Here is a 17,328-nt window from a genome sequence, read left to right as displayed (position 1 = left end):
CACAGAACACGATGAGCCGTGCTAACAGACCGACCCGTATTCAGTGCGCACATCGCAGAACACGATGAGCCGCGCTAACAGACCGACCCGTATTCAGTGCGCACATCGCAGAACACGATGAGCCGCGCTAACAGACCGACCCGTATTCAGTGCGCACATCACAGAACACGATGAGCCGCGCTAACAGACCGACCCGTATTCAGTGCGCACATCGCAGAACACGATGAGCCGCGCTAACAGACCGACCCGTATTCAGTGCGCACATCACAGAACACGATGAGCCGTGCTAACAGACCGACCCGTATTCAGTGCGCACATCACAGAACACGATGAGCCGCGCTAACAGGCGGAGACCCGTATTCAGTGCGCACATCACAGAACACGATGAGCCGTGCTAACAGACCGACCCGTATTCAGTGCGCACATCGCAGAACACGATGAGCCGCGCTAACAGACCGACCCGTATTCAGTGCGCACATCGCAGAACACGATGAGCCGCGCTAACAGACCGACCCGTATTCAGTGCGCACATCACAGAACACGATGAGCCGCGCTAACAGACCGACCCGTATTCAGTGCGCACATCGCAGAACACGATGAGCCGCGCTAACAGACCGACCCGTATTCAGTGCGCACATCACAGAACACGATGAGCCGTGCTAACAGACCGACCCGTATTCAGTGCGCACATCACAGAACACGATGAGCCGCGCTAACAGACCGACCCGTATTCAGTGCGCACATCACAGAACACGATGAGCCGCGCTAACAGACCGACCCGTATTCAGTGCGCACATCACAGAACACGATGAGCCGTGCTAACAGACCGACCCGTATTCAGTGCGCACATCGCAGAACACGATGAGCCGCGCTAACAGACCGACCCGTATTCAGTGCGCACATCGCAGAACACGATGAGCCGCGCTAACAGACCGACCCGTATTCAGTGCGCACATCACAGAACACGATGAGCCGCGCTAACAGACCGACCCGTATTCAGTGCGCACATCGCAGAACACGATGAGCCGCGCTAACAGACCGACCCGTATTCAGTGCGCACATCACAGAACACGATGAGCCGTGCTAACAGACCGACCCGTATTCAGTGCGCACATCACAGAACACGATGAGCCGCGCTAACAGGCGGAGACCCGTATTCAGTGCGCACATCACAGAACACGATGAGCCGCGCTAACAGACGGACCCGTATTCAGAGTGTTGTGCGGCTGCATCCCACGGCTGGAGAAGAATGTGAATGAGTGGGACTCAAATATTCTCCAGTACACGGCACTGTTAATAGAATGGGGGGGGGGGGGAGAGTCACATCTCCTGGGGGTCAGGAAGTCAGAACAAGGTCCTCCAGAAAAAGAAAATATTTAGTCAAATCAGCGTCAGGTTTATTAGAGACGGTAAATACCACTGACACACAGCAGTATTTTCTTTCTCTGGTAGACCTGATAGATAGAGATATATCTAGATATATAGACAGTGGTTGACAAATCACCCAAAAATCTACTCGCCGAACCAAAAAATCTACTCGCCACCTAGTCCCGCCCCGCTATTGCTTGGGCGGCCATGAGGTCGCCACGGGGTCAAATCCAGTCGCCACGGGTCTGTAGGTGAATGAATTTGTTGAACACTGTATAGATAGATATATCTATCTATCTATATATCTATATACAGTGTTCGACAAATTCATTCACCTACAGACCCGTGGCGACTGGATTTGACCCCGTGGCGACCTCATGGCCGCCCAAGCAATAGCGGGGCGGGACTAGGTGGAGAGTAGATTTTTTGGTTCGGCGAGTAGATTTTTGGGTGATTTGTCAACCACTATCTAGCTATATCTATATCTATATATATATCTATATATATATCTATACATATATCTATATATATATCTATATATATATATCTATATCTATATATATATCTATATATATATATCTATATATATATATATAAAGCATAAAATAGCCGTGTTAGTCCAGTTGCGATAGTGCAGAATAAATGAGTTCTCCAGTATTCGGTGATACCTTTTTTATTGGACTAACAATTTATGTCATAGGACAAGCTTTCGAGAGTTATCCTCTCTTCTTCAGGTCAAGCAAGTATTGCTTGACCTGAAGAAGAGAGGATAACTCTCGAAAGCTTGTCCTATGACATAAATTGTTAGTCCAATAAAAAAGGTATCACCGAATACTGGAGAACTCATTTATTCTGCACTATATATATATATATATATATATATATATATATATATATATATAGACGATACGATACCGGTTGCAACACGACATCAAGGGACAGCACGCAGGTAAGTAAATCATACATTTTCTATATTTGATAGAAGACACAAAAACCGGCGTTTGGGTCCCCCAGTGGGACCTTTCTGCACCCCCTTGAAGTCTCACTTGGTCAGTTTGATGCGGGGCAGGCAGGGGCAGCAGCAGCAGCACGGCCCAGTGTTTATGGGTACAAGGTTGCTCTCCAGCTTTTTGACCAGCGCGTCCTTCCCCCCGAAACCTTCAATCAGCACCATGAGCATGAGGTAGAAGCAGACGGCAAAATACCTGGGAGAGGTAGGAAAGTGTTAATAACAAACAGCGCAGTCAGCAAATGTGACATCATAGTGCAGGAGTGGCCAACGCCAGTCCTCAAGGGCCACCAACAGGTCAGGTTTGAAGGATAGCCCTGCTTCTGCACAGGTGGCTTAGTCAGCAATGACTGAGCCACTTGTGCTGAAGCAGGGCTATCCTTCGGGGGGTTACACTGCTGTAGCTCTAAAAGAGGCTCGATCTCAGGGACTCTCGGTGGTGAAGACAATGGCAGTTTCGGTACAATAGTAACCCGATCAACACTATCACAGTTTTAATGATAAATCCCCCTTAGTTCGTGTTCGCAGAGAGCTGTAAATGGGCCGTGGATTGTAATACGTTATCCTGTCCCTGCAATATGTTGGTATGGGCCAATACACTATGGGAATACACACATGCTTGGGATAAGGATCGGGCTAAATCCTCAATGTGAAAGAGAGCCTCGTGTGGTTCTCATCTCCCGTCAAATTCCATGTTTCTATGTTGGCCCATCCCCCTCTGGTACTGATTGGACCATCGAGCGTTCTTCATGTACTGTATGCGACCGTACAAAGCTTTCCACATCTAGTCTAAATGTGTCCGCTCCTACTCACGTGCTGATACCAATATCCACGAACATGGCGGAACGAGGGATCCACAGCCCGAAACAGGAGAAGATTGCGATGACCTGCAAGAGACAGTATCCCCCCCCCCACGTCTGAGAAACATATCATATGTTTAAACAGCGATTTGTGCTGCTCGCAACCTTATCACGCATTTAATTTTTATCTGAACTGTGGGAGTGCAGGAAAGATTTACTCATTCTTACATATTGTTTCTAAATATTTATGGAATATAAAAAAAAATAAAGACTTGGACATTATATGGAGAGGAGCAGAGTGGTTCTCTGAGATGTTATGGGAACAAAATGCTGATGATGGTGATACACGCATTCAGGAAATGTTTAACTTCGCTAGTCCCGGCATGTTCAGGACAAGACAGGGCCCCAGGCAAAACCAAGACAATGGATAAGGCAACTCTAGCACTGAAGGGGTTAATGCCCGGAGTCTATATGAAACATTGATTCAGTTTCCGAACCTCCACCTAGTCCTCCACCTGCACACACTCTTACCGTAGGCGCCGCGCTGTTCCACAGGAAGGTGTTCCTCTTGGACGGGCATCGCACTTTCTTGGTGAGGTAAAAAGCATCTTCTATGAAAATGACGACCGACAGCAGGGTGAGGAAGGTCAGAATCCCAAAGATGCAGAGCTGCAGCGTGTCCAAGTCTGGGGCCAAAGAACACTGGTTAGAGCGTAGGACGGAATAAGGTGCATATCGAATTAGCCCTTAAGTCAGATACTGTATGTCGGCTCAGTTATGTTCTGCGAGTCTCACTGATTTAAAGCAACTGCAACCTCATAGATTGCAGTCTCCAGTATAACCAGTCTCACTGAAGAGAACCAAAAGGTTGAAACAGCTGCCTGGGAGTAGATTTACTGGCTATGCTAAAATGCGGTGTAATGCGGCAGGCATAAGCTCATAGGGGTCCATGTCAAAATGGAGTTGTGTGATCATTGCATGTAAATTCCCAGAATCCCTTGCTGCAGTGAAAGCACTGTATGTTAGGACAGGGGAGCGCAAACTTTTCCTGCTGCGCCCCCGTGTCTTCCTGCTCTGGAGCTTGCGCCCCCCTCCTACCCGGCAGCCGCGTCAAATGACGCTCCGGGGTCACATGACATCAGGTCATGTCACCAACGGCGTAATTTGACGTTGCGTTGCCATGGAGACACGTCACAGCGTCTGAATCCCAGTAAGTGTTATTGTTGCAGAGGCCTCGCGCGATACCCCGGCATTTAAATTAAATGCCTGGGGGAAGAGCGCGAGACCTCCACAACCGTCCACGCACCCCCAGACAAATCCCGGCTCCCAAGTTTGCGCACCCCAGTGTTAGTAGATAATGGTGAGAAGCCGGGTTGCAGACCTGTGTGAGACGTCAATGTGCTCACAAGGGATAGTCTCACTAGACAAGTCAGTATATTCTCATTAAACAGTGCGCACTGATTTCAGTCCCTCCAGGGTGCCTGCAGTAAGAACAAGGTGTGCAGACTCTGACACGGAAGGGGTTAGGTAATGGAATTAATAGAAAGGCTGCAGTGCGTCCAGATTCCTTATCCTTCTGGATTAAATGGGGATCTCCCTCTGGACACCCCTTTTTCCCCCTATGTATAGGAATCAGGGGTTCTCTGGAAATGAATTGCATTAATTTCAGCCCTGGGGACCCCCTGCTTCCCGAGATACCGGAGAAGGTGCCACGGCTCTTCATGTAGCTTTAAATCCCCTGCGTCACGCCGGCCAATAGGAAGCCGCGACTGAGGACCTATTTTCCCGCGTGACCTGGGAGATTTAAACCTCCATTCTGTTTCCCGTGTATGGGACATTTCCGGGGACGCCTTGGAGCTGAAGTTAGCGCTGTTTAGCTCCAGAGAGCCCATACTCCCTATATATGGGTAAGAAAGTGTGGGTAACAAAATGAGGTCAACGGAACGCCCCCCCCCCCTTAAGCGCACACTGCTAAATTCAGACTCCGACTGTGGACATGCAAATAATGTCACTAAGTGAAGCTCCTCTGCTTTTCTCTGAATCCAGAAGCTGCATTATACAGCTAAGAGTTGGTTAAAGCTTAACTCAAGCATGGCTGCTTTGTGTTTGAGCTTGGTTGCTGGCTCTGCATTTGCACAGTGAAGGTGCTCGCGCTACATACTGTACAGGAGCTGGGCTGCGTGTGTGGAAGGGGGCCCGCACTGCCGCCGGACGAGGGCGAGCTCGCTCGCGCTACGTACTGTACAGGAGCTGGACTGTGCGTGGTGGTTTGGAGAAGCAGGATTTGGGGACGCTGTAATTGGCCATCAGGAGATGAATCAGCTGCGGAGGAATTCTGCAAAACAAAGAGCCGGCGAGATCACCGCTGTGTCTCACGGCATCAGGATCTCCGGTGGGGGTTACCGGGTGACCCTCCGTTCCCGGACACCCTCTAATTTTACCACAACAGGTTCTTCTTACCAATTTTTTCTAAGTAGAACACTACTGGTGACTTATACAAGTGCCATGGCTCACAACCTGACACCCCTCCCAGGGTGACTACTTAAAAACAGAGGTGGCCCACCCCACCCCAGTCCTTAAGGGACACCAACAGATCAGGTTCTCAGGATTTCCCTGCTTCAGCACAGGTGGCTCAATCTGTGGCTCAGTCAGAATGACTTAGAACGTTAATTCATCCACAATTCTCTTCTTTCTAATTCCAACCACAGTTCAGTTCGAAGACACGAAGATATGGCAGAGACACGGTGTTATTGGGTCAGGGCGACTTCCTCATGCGCAATAAGAGGGCGCATCGCATATTTTAATAAAAGAGTTCCATGCATGAGGTGCCCTCTTTGCACAAAAGAAATCGGCGGGGCTGACCCCCACTAAAACACATTTGAACATCCTTCCCTCTGGGGCGCTGGGAGGATGTACAGGAGGAGGAGACACTATGGGTTTGGTATTGTCCAATCAAAGCATTTACACTCCATCACTGGTAGGGTAACTAGAGAGAGGACACTGCTCTGTGCTCACGTCGCCCTCCAACTATTTTCCAGCTCCTGTACCAAGTGAATCCCAAGTGCACCTATTGAGTCTATTTCTGGTGGTTCCTTAGAGTAGGGGAGAGACGGTCTGTCTGCGACACCCATTGGTTGATGTTCGGAGACTTCAACTAACTGAATCAGCGGAGGGCTGCTAAATATTTGGACACATGCCTTTGGTACATAGATCAGTATATACATTGGTAACATGTTCTATGTAAAGTATACCTACATCATTTACGTTGGTGCCACCATTGGGTTTTACTGTCAATGTATCAACATGACGGCTAAGCCGGGGAAAAAGTGCCAAGTACATAATTGGTGTTTTTAAAAGCTACAATTCAAACCAGCTGTCTATGACTGAGCCACTGATTGAGCCACCTGTGCTGAAGCAGGGATATCCTTAAAAGCTTACCTGTTGGGGGTCTTGAGGGCGAGTTGAGACCCTCTGCCCTAGCCAATAACAACTGTACATGTCTTATCTTATTCTCTCTAGTGCTGATTACAATTGCCAGAACTATCTGCGACTATCCAACTATGTGTGAGAGAGACAAATATAGTACAAAGTACTTGGGATAGCGAGAGAGACACCAGGACAACCTAGAGATTAGAGAGCAATGAAAGAGGACATTGGGCGCTAAGGGCTTGCATTGATATGGTGGGGTCAAGGTAACCATAATCTATTATCGGATTGTAGATCGGAGAAGTACCTTCCTTATTCTTCTCTAGGGCAGATAACTGAATGACTCTACCTGGGGTCTGCATTGACTTCTTCTGTGGACTCCATGTTCTCCTGTTCTCCTGAATGCCACGGATCGCTCCTGCTCTGCTGCAAGCTCTGCTCTGCTCGAGGGATCTCGGACTTTGTCTGTCAGATCCAAGTGCCTGCGAAGCTCAGAGCCGGCTGTTTGCTTGGTCAGGCGATGGCATTGAGTTCATTGATCCTCATGAATAAACATGTTGCATATATTTGGGGTCCCTGATTTAAAATAACTTGGGCTCTTCCAACAGAGTGCTCTTGTGGCAGCTAATTCTCCTTTAACACATATCCGTTATACACCCAAACTACAGGGGAATCCGCCCTTAAACTCGGGGTGAACTATGCAGCAGTCAGAAAGACTTCTCTTTGGTGAAGTAAGGGGTTGCGAGCTGCGGTGTAGTCACAACGTCTGTTCTCAGGGATGTATGTTTTGTTGTACGTGTGCTGGATGGATGAAGGCTTTGCTGTTTACATCTGGATCAACATTTATCCTATTCCCCTTTTTTTTCAACTTAAATGTTATTGTTTTTTTTACAAACAGAAATATACATATATAAAGTATCAGAGAATGGATATCGCATCGGGGCCCACGTCCCTGCATCGGGGCCCACTTCCCTGCATCGGGGCCCACTTCCCTGCATCGGGACCCACTTCCCCGCATCGGGGCCCACTTCCCCGCATCGGGGCCCACTTCCCCGCATCGGGGCCCACTTCCCCGCATCGGGGCCCACGTCCCTGCATCGGGGCCCACTTCCCCGCATCGGGGCCCACTTCCCCGCATCGGGGCCCACTTCCCCGCATCGGGGCCCAACTTCCCCGCATCGGGGCCCACTTCCCCGCATCGGGGCCCACTTCCCCGCATCGGGGCCCACTTCCCCGCATCGGGGCCCACTTCCCCGCATCGGGGCCCACTTCCCCGCATCGGGGCCCACTTCCCCGCATCGGGGCCCACTTCCCCGCATCGGGGCCCACTTCCCCGCATCGGGGCCCACTTCCCCGCATCGGGGCCCACTTCCCCGCATCGGGGCCCACGTCCCTGCATCGGGGCCCACTTCCCCGCATCGGGGCCCACTTCCCCGCATCGGGGCCCACTTCCCCGCATCGGGGCCCACTTCCCCGCATCGGGGCCCACTTCCCCGCATCGGGGCCCGCTTCCCCGCATCGGGGCCCAACTTCCCCGCATCGGGGCCCACTTCCCCGCATCGGGGCCCACTTCCCCGCATCGGGGCCCACGTCCCTGCATCGGGGCCCACTTCCCCGCATCGGGGCCCAACTTCCCCGCATCGGGGCCCACTTCCCCGCATCGGGGCCCAACTTCCCCGCATCGGGGCCCACGTCCCTGCATCGGGGCCCAACTTCCCCGCATCGGGGCCCAACTTCCCCGCATCGGGGCCCAACTTCCCCGCATCGGGGCCCACGTCCCTGCATCGGGGCCCACTTCCCCGCATCGGGGCCCAACTTCCCCGCATCGGGGCCCACTTCCCCGCATCGGGGCCCACGTCCCTGCATCGGGGCCCACTTCCCCGCATCGGGGCCCACTTCCCTGCATCGGGGCCCACTTCCCCGCATCGGGGCCCACTTCCCCGCATCGGGGCCCACTTCCCCGCATCGGGGCCCACTTCCCCGCATCGGGGCCCACTTCCCAGCATCGGGGCCCACTTCCCAGCATCGGGGCCCACTTCCCCGCATCGGGGCCCACTTCCCTGCATCGGGGCCCACTTCCCCGCATCGGGGCCCACTTCCCCGCAGCGGGGCCCACTTCCCCGCATCGGGGCCCACTTCCCCGCATCGGGGCCCACTTCCCCGCATCGGGACCCACTTCCCTGCATCGGGGCCCACTTCCCCGCATCGGGGCCCACTTCCCTGCATCGGGGCCCACTTCCCCGCATCGGGGCCCACTTCCCTGCATCGGGGCCCACTTCCCCGCATCGGGGCCCACTTCCCTGCATCGGGGCCCACTTCCACGCATCGGGGCCATCTTCCCCGCATCGGGGCCCAACTTCCCCGCATCGGGGCCCACTTCCCCGCATCGGGGCCCACTTCCCTGCATCGGGGCCCACTTCCCTGTATTGAAGCCGGGGGTCCCCTCGGCATACCACTACATGTTACAAACTGCTGATAGTGAGAGGTTACAGACACCGGGCACCCGAGTCCACATGTGGGCTACCTGTGTAACAAACCCACGGGGTGCCAGACTTTTTGGAAGTTATGGCATGTGTCGTTAAGGAAACGAGTTAATTTTTATACATACAGTATACTATACCTTATTCCTAATGACCATATATACTATACCTTATTCCTAATGACATATAAACCATACCTTATTCCTAATGACATATAAACCATACCTTATTCCTAATGACATATATACTATACCTTATTCCTAATGACCATATATACCATACCTTATTCCTAATGACCATATATACCATACCTTATTCCTAATGACCATATATACCATACCTTATTCCTAATGACCATATAAACCATACCTTATTCCTAATGACCATATATACCATACCTTATTCCTAATGACCATATAAACCATACCTTATTCCTAATGGCCATATAAACCATACCTTATTCCTAATGACCATATATACCATACCTTATTCCTAATGACCATATAAACCATACCTTATTCCTAATGACCATATATACCATACCTTATTCCTAATGACCATATAAACCATACCTTATTCCTAATGCCCATATATACCATACCTTATTCCTAATGCCCATATATACCATGCCTTATTCCTAATGACCTGAATTGGTGGTAGTTTGTTTCATCCCAGTCCCTTTTTACATCCTAAGGCCGCGCTTATAGCGCCGGCGACGGTGACGTCACGCTGCGGTTGCTGAAAAAATCAAATTGAAGTGACTTCCAGCGATCGCTCCTACTATAAGCGTACGCGACGGCGTCAATACATTTGTTTTGATGCGACGTTGCGTTGCTGTCACCGGCTCTATAAGCGCGGCCTAACTGTAATTCCAGCCCTGTCCGACGCTGCGTCACGGTGGGGGCTTTGTTGAGGTTGGTAGTGGTACATTTTGTTCACATTCTGCAGCGCACTGAAAATAATAATAATAATATAGTTAGAATAATTCTGCTTTAATGCCAGAAATCCTGAATATCTGTCCGGCTCGTGGGGCAGAGATTACATACGGAAGTGCAGGGCGCCGATTTGAAAGCGTTATTGAGCAGTGGACTCAGGCACCTCGGATCCGCGCCAGATACACACTGCCGGACAATGACCTGACACGTCCACCTCTGCTGACCTTGTGTGGAATGGGACTCTTTCATGTTTGTTGCTGAACGATAGGCAACACTTGACACGGGATGTTCAAGGTTTTTGTACATTAGTCAGTAAGGAAGAAGCGGGTGGGAGGTAAGGCTAAGATTTTGGGGAGGGCTATGCTGTGGTCACAATTGTATGTGAGCTGAAAATACAAGATGGACAATAACACAATGTAGTGAATCCGTTGGCTCTCCGTGGACAGATTCTGTCAGGGTTGTACGTGGGTTCCAGGAAATAGCGAGGATTTTCCTGGTTTTGTTTTTGTTTTTCTAGACTTCCTATCACTTGGAGATCCATTTCCCAACCGCACGAGATAACGAAAACATTTCGGACAAAGACAAAGCGGGGAGGGGGGGTAAACTCTTCCGTTCGTCCGTTCGTCCCGTACCCCCATATCTGTGGCTAAGTGTATAGATGACACAATGGAAGTTTTCTCGGCCTTGCCGACTTTCCGACACAGGCGAGGAATGGCTTTTCTGCAGAGACTGCTCCCCGGTGGAATTTGGTATTGGGGTCACACACCTGCCACTAAACTGCTAAAGACCATCCGTGATATGGGATGCACATCAAACGCTACCATAACAGACATAGCCTCTGTGCGTCCACGCTGCCGCTGAGCGCGCCTGGCGTGCTCACTTCAGTTAAAATCAATCTGTACGGCTACGCTCGTGAGCGCGCACGTACGCTCTCCCAAGCTAGGCGCTTGGGGAGACAGAGCAAATTGATTTTCAAGCGCGCTGAAGGGTCACATGACCCTTCAGCAACCAATCAGCGCCAGTAAATGCACACAGCACACACAGCCACAAAAACACTCAGACACACACAAACACACACACAGAAATAGCCCCGATCCAGCCAATGACACGCACCTGGCCACGCCCCCCGCGCCTAAAAAATTATGCCGGGCAGCCTGCACTCATGCTTGGAGAGTTGGTGACGTCACCACTCTGAAGCATGAGCGTGCTCATCAGCAGCATGGCCGCAGCCTTATGTTCTGTGCCACTGGGTGCCGTGAGCATACTTAGGCTGGGATCATACTGTGTGCGATGGCGCTTGAGTGCGCATGAGCCAAGCACAAATTGCACGATCCCTTCGAGGCCGCTCCTTGTGTGCGCGCGCACTCACAACAGAGCGCAATGGCGAGACCGTGCTTTGAAAAAACAAAAAATGTGTATTTTAAATCGGCGGCCGCGTCACGTGAGCGGTTCAGGCAATCGCGGCGAGCCAGCTCTGTGACGTCATAGCCACGCCCTCGCCACGCCCCCATCACCACAAACACTATGCGCAAGGATCGCTTGTGCTACAGCCGCACGGCACAGTAAGCGCTCGCACTCTCGGACTCAAGCGGAGTGTATGAAGCCCTGACAGCTAACGGTTTCCCCGACGCATCCAAGCGAGTCTCTCATTACCAGGTGCATCGTTATTAGGAGAATGAAGTTTCTAATTCATTTACAAATTTTCATTTTTCTTATATAGGTCATTTGTAATATATTTATTTGGTTAACACACATTCCCAGCACGCTCAAACGCCCAAACCCACCACATCATGAATATATATTTATGTCAACAAGAGAGCTACTGAGCGTGGCAATTGTATACAACAAGAGACAGGGGTGCCCAATGCTACATCCCATTGACAAAACATATATGGTAAAAAGTATAAAGTTAAATACTTCACTAATAATATTAAATACTTGGTTATTTAGTTAACACTTTGGCCAAAGCGTCATAAGCCTGCATACCAACGCCAAGGTATAACCAAATTAATGCAGGTCCTACACTACACTGTGAACCCTTCCTTTTACCTCTGTAAGAGGGGAAGAACCATTATAGGTCTTGTTCCTGCAGCAAATGAAAAATATATTTATTTGGGATGTTTCATTAGAGATTTTTTCTTTTTAAGTATTTTTTTTTTTTACAAAAAAAGTGTTTTTTTAAAGTTGTTTTTTATGATATGTTGTCATGTTATGTATGTGTCATTCCTAGGTGTATGTGTGTTTGTTAGTATACACCGTGTACAAAAGAGCAATTATCATAATTAGGCATACTAATCTGAGCACCTGGGTTAATTTGTGTAGAACCTATTTAAGGGACACTCCCCAGGGTGCTTAGATACCTCCTGAAGAAGCGCAAAATAGTGTGAAACGCGTAGAGGGCAGCCACGCAGTGCCCACAAGCCACATTGTACATGTTTGTGTGTTTATGGGATACGTTTGGCAAATGAACCTCCACTAAGACAAACAGCGGTGAGCGCTGCTACAGCCAGGCCCGCAGCTCTAACAAGGGGAACAGCTCCTCCTGGCAGTCCGCTTCTGGTTCACTTCCGGTCTGACAACCGTGTGGTGATCCGGGATAGTTGGCGCAGGGGGGACTCTGCGGATCTCGTGGTGTTGATGTCGGCGGTGTGAGGGGAATCGGATTGATCAAGTGGCTGAACTTCACTGTAAGTTTCTAAGTTACTATGTGAATAATAAATGTGAACTATTTCTCTGACGTCCTGCCTTCTCTGCGCTCCTTTCTCTGACGTCCTGCCTTCTCTGCGCTCCTTTCTCTGACGTCCTGCCTTCTCTGCGCTCCTTTCTCTGACGTCCTGCCTTCTCTGCGCTCCTTTCTCTCACGTCCTGCCTTCTCTGCGCTCCTTTCTCTCACGTCCTGCCTTCTCTGCGCTCCTTTCTCTCACGTCCTGCCTTCTCTGCGCTCCTTTCTCTCACGTCCTGCCTTCTCTGCGCTCCTTTCTCTGACGTCCGGCCTTCTCTGCGCTCCTTTCTCTCACGTCCTGCCTTCTCTGCGCTCCTTTCTCTGACGTCCTGCCTACTCTGCGCTCCTTTCTCTCACGTCCTGCCTTCTCTGCGCTCCTTTCTCTGACGTCCTGCCTTCTCTGCGCTCCTTTCTCTGACGTCCTGCCTTCTCTGCGCTCCTTTCTCTGACGTCCTGCCTTCTCTGCGCTCCTTTCTCTCACGTCCTGCCTTCTCTGCGCTCCTTTCTCTCACGTCCGGCCTTCTCTGCGCTCCTTTCTCTCACGTCCTGCCTTCTCTGCGCTCCTTTCTCTCACGTCCTGCCTTCTCTGCGCTCCTTTCTCTGACGTCCTGCCTTCTCTGCGCTCCTTTCTCTCACGTCCTGCCTTCTCTGCGCTCCTTTCTCTGACGTCCTGCCTTCTCTGCGCTCCTTTCTCTGACGTCCTGCCTTCTCTGCGCTCCTTTCTCTGACGTCCTGCCTTCTCTGCGCTCCTTTCTCTGACGTCCTGCCTTCTCTGCGCTCCTTTCTCTCACGTCCTGCCTTCTCTGCGCTCCTTTCTCTGACGTCCTGCCTTCTCTGCGCTCCTTTCTCTCACGTCCTGCCTTCTCTGCGCTCCTTTCTCTGACGTCCTGCCTTCTCTGCGCTCCTTTCTCTGACGTCCTGCCTTCTCTGCGCTCCTTTCTCTCACGTCCTGCCTTCTCTGCGCTCCTTTCTCTGACGTCCTGCCTTCTCTGCGCTCCTTTCTCTGACGTCCTGCCTTCTCTGCGCTCCTTTCTCTGACGTCCTGCCCTCTCTGCGCTCCTTTCTCTGACGTCCTGCCTTCTCTGCGCTCCTTTCTCTGACGTCCTGCATTCTCTGCGCTCCTTTCTTTCACGTCCTGCCTTCTCTGCGCTCCTTTCTCTCACGTCCTGCCTTCTCTGCGCTCCTTTCTCTCACGTCCTGCCTTCTCTGCGCTCCTTTCTCTGACGTCCTGCCTTCTCTGCGCTCCTTTCTCTGACGTCCTGCCTTCTCTGCGCTCCTTTCTCTGACGTCCTGCCTTCTCTGCGCTCCTTTCTCTGACGTCCTGCCTTCTCTGCGCTCCTTTCTCTGACGTCCTGCCTTCTCTGCGCTCCTTTCTCTCACGTCCTGCCTTCTCTGCGCTCCTTTCTCTGACGTCCTGCCTTCTCTGCGCTCCTTTCTCTCACGTCCTGCCTTCTCTGCGCTCCTTTCTCTGACGTCCTGCCTTCTCTGCGCTCCTTTCTCTGACGTCCTGCCTTCTCTGCGCTCCTTTCTCTCACGTCCTGCCTTCTCTGCGCTCCTTTCTCTGACGTCCTGCCTTCTCTGCGCTCCTTTCTCTGACGTCCTGCCTTCTCTGCGCTCCTTTCTCTGACGTCCTGCCCTCTCTGCGCTCCTTTCTCTGACGTCCTGCCTTCTCTGCGCTCCTTTCTCTGACGTCCTGCATTCTCTGCGCTCCTTTCTTTCACGTCCTGCCTTCTCTGCGCTCCTTTCTCTCACGTCCTGCCTTCTCTGCGCTCCTTTCTCTCACGTCCTGCCTTCTCTGCGCTCCTTTCTCTGACGTCCTGCCTTCTCTGCGCTCCTTTCTCTCACGTCCTGCCCTCTCTGCGCTCCTTTCTCTCACGTCCTGCCTTCTCTGCGCTCCTTTCTCTCACGTCCTGCCTTCTCTGCGCTCCTTTCTCTCACGTCCTGCCCTCTCTGCGCTCCTTTCTCTCACGTCCTGCCTTCTCTGCGCTCCTTTCTCTCACGTCCTGCCTTCTCTGCGCTCCTTTCTCTGACGTCCTGCCTTCTCTGCGCTCCTTTCTCTGACGTCCTGCCTTCTCTGCGCTCCTTTCTCTCACGTCCTGCCTTCTCTGCGCTCCTTTCTCTCACGTCCTGCCTTCTCTGCGCTCCTTTCTCTGACGTCCTGCCTTCTCTGCGCTCCTTTCTCACGTCCTGCCTTCTCTGCGCTCCTTTCTCTCACGTCCTGCCTTCTCTGCGCTCCTTTCTCTGACGTCCTGCCTTCTCTGCGCTCCTTTCTCTGACGTCCTGCCTTCTCTGCGCTCCTTTCTCTCACGTCCTGCCTTCTCTGCGCTCCTTTCTCTCACGTCCGGCCTTCTCTGCGCTCCTTTCTCTCACGTCCTGCCTTCTCTGCGCTCCTTTCTCTCACGTCCTGCCTTCTCTGCGCTCCTTTCTCTGACGTCCTGCCTTCTCTGCGCTCCTTTCTCTCACGTCCTGCCTTCTCTGCGCTCCTTTCTCTGACGTCCTGCCTTCTCTGCGCTCCTTTCTCTGACGTCCTGCCTTCTCTGCGCTCCTTTCTCTGACGTCCTGCCTTCTCTGCGCTCCTTTCTCTGACGTCCTGCCTTCTCTGCGCTCCTTTCTCTCACGTCCTGCCTTCTCTGCGCTCCTTTCTCTGACGTCCTGCCTTCTCTGCGCTCCTTTCTCTCACGTCCTGCCTTCTCTGCGCTCCTTTCTCTGACGTCCTGCCTTCTCTGCGCTCCTTTCTCTGACGTCCTGCCTTCTCTGCGCTCCTTTCTCTCACGTCCTGCCTTCTCTGCGCTCCTTTCTCTGACGTCCTGCCTTCTCTGCGCTCCTTTCTCTGACGTCCTGCCTTCTCTGCGCTCCTTTCTCTGACGTCCTGCCCTCTCTGCGCTCCTTTCTCTGACGTCCTGCCTTCTCTGCGCTCCTTTCTCTGACGTCCTGCATTCTCTGCGCTCCTTTCTTTCACGTCCTGCCTTCTCTGCGCTCCTTTCTCTCACGTCCTGCCTTCTCTGCGCTCCTTTCTCTCACGTCCTGCCTTCTCTGCGCTCCTTTCTCTGACGTCCTGCCTTCTCTGCGCTCCTTTCTCTGACGTCCTGCCTTCTCTGCGCTCCTTTCTCTGACGTCCTGCCTTCTCTGCGCTCCTTTCTCTGACGTCCTGCCTTCTCTGCGCTCCTTTCTCTGACGTCCTGCCTTCTCTGCGCTCCTTTCTCTGACGTCCTGCCTTCTCTGCGCTCCTTTCTCTCACGTCCTGCCTTCTCTGCGCTCCTTTCTCTGACGTCCTGCCTTCTCTGCGCTCCTTTCTCTGACGTCCTGCCTTCTCTGCGCTCCTTTCTCTCACGTCCTGCCTTCTCTGCGCTCCTTTCTCTGACGTCCTGCCTTCTCTGCGCTCCTTTCTCTGACGTCCTGCCTTCTCTGCGCTCCTTTCTCTGACGTCCTGCCCTCTCTGCGCTCCTTTCTCTGACGTCCTGCCTTCTCTGCGCTCCTTTCTCTGACGTCCTGCCTTCTCTGCGCTCCTTTCTCTGACGTCCTGCATTCTCTGCGCTCCTTTCTTTCACGTCCTGCCTTCTCTGCGCTCCTTTCTCTCACGTCCTGCCTTCTCTGCGCTCCTTTCTCTCACGTCCTGCCTTCTCTGCGCTCCTTTCTCTGACGTCCTGCCTTCTCTGCGCTCCTTTCTCTCACGTCCTGCCCTCTCTGCGCTCCTTTCTCTCACGTCCTGCCTTCTCTGCGCTCCTTTCTCTCACGTCCTGCCTTCTCTGCGCTCCTTTCTCTCACGTCCTGCCCTCTCTGCGCTCCTTTCTCTCACGTCCTGCCTTCTCTGCGCTCCTTTCTCTCACGTCCTGCCTTCTCTGCGCTCCTTTCTCTGACGTCCTGCCTTCTCTGCGCTCCTTTCTCTGACGTCCTGCCTTCTCTGCGCTCCTTTCTCTCACGTCCTGCCTTCTCTGCGCTCCTTTCTCTCACGTCCTGCCTTCTCTGCGCTCCTTTCTCTGACGTCCTGCCTTCTCTGCGCTCCTTTCTCACGTCCTGCCTTCTCTGCGCTCCTTTCTCTCACGTCCTGCCTTCTCTGCGCTCCTTTCTCTCACGTCCTGCCTTCTCTGCGCTCCTTTCTCTCACGTCCTGCCTTCTCTGCGCTCCTTTCTCTGACGTCCGGCCTTCTCTGCGCTCCTTTCTCTCACGTCCTGCCTTCTCTGCGCTCCTTTCTCTGACGTCCTGCCTACTCTGCGCTCCTTTCTCTCACGTCCTGCCTTCTCTGCGCTCCTTTCTCTGACGTCCGGCCTTCTCTGCGCTCCTTTCTCTCACGTCCTGCCTTCTCTGCGCTCCTTTCTCTCACGTCCTGCCTTCTCTGCGCTCCTTTCTCTCACGTTCTGCCTTCTCTGCGCTCCTTTCTCTCACGTCCTGCCTTCTCTGCGCTCCTTTCTCTGACGTCCTGCCTTCTCTGCGCTCCTTTCTCTCACGTCCTGCCTTCTCTGCGCTCCTTTCTCTCACGTCCTGCCTTCTCTGCGCTCCTTTCTCTCACGTCCTGCCCTCTCTGCGCTCCTTTCTCTCACGTCCTGCCTTCTCTGCGCTCCTTTCTCTCACGTCCTGCCTTCTCTGCGCT

General features: G+C 52.5%; 1 protein-coding gene across 1 annotated transcript; it reads right to left on the bottom strand.

The window, feature by feature from the left end:
* Positions 1-2,390: 2,390 nt before the first annotated feature.
* On the bottom strand, positions 2,391-7,094 carry LOC142465508 (organic solute transporter subunit alpha-like). Its single transcript, XM_075569460.1, has 5 exons — positions 6,953-7,094; positions 5,418-5,512; positions 3,709-3,863; positions 3,191-3,264; positions 2,391-2,573 (listed from the first exon to the last, which is right to left on the bottom strand). Exons 1-5 carry the CDS (start codon positions 6,985-6,987, stop codon positions 2,411-2,413), a joined length of 522 nt encoding a protein of 173 aa, XP_075425575.1. The 5' UTR covers positions 6,988-7,094; the 3' UTR covers positions 2,391-2,410.
* Positions 7,095-17,328: the final 10,234 nt, after the last annotated feature.

Source organism: Ascaphus truei, chromosome 14 (genome assembly GCF_040206685.1).
Source record: "Ascaphus truei isolate aAscTru1 chromosome 14, aAscTru1.hap1, whole genome shotgun sequence".
Classification (NCBI taxonomy): Eukaryota; Metazoa; Chordata; class Amphibia; order Anura; family Ascaphidae; genus Ascaphus; species Ascaphus truei.
The sequence above is the reverse complement of the archived record's forward strand: the minus strand, read 5'-3'. Positions and strand labels throughout refer to the sequence as shown.

Bases quoted from the DNA above. Each gene is read 5' to 3' on its own strand.
- LOC142465508 (XM_075569460.1), bottom strand. From the start codon at position 6,987: ATGGAGTCCACAGAAGAAGTCAATGCAGACCCCAG. The intron at 3,864-5,417 runs GTACGTAGCGCG...CTTTGGCCCCAG, and splicing joins CACAGTCCAGCTCCTGTACA to ACTTGGACACGCTGCAGCTC. The intron at 2,574-3,190 runs GTGAGTAGGAGC...TACCTCTCCCAG, and splicing joins GTGGATATTGGTATCAGCAC to GTATTTTGCCGTCTGCTTCT.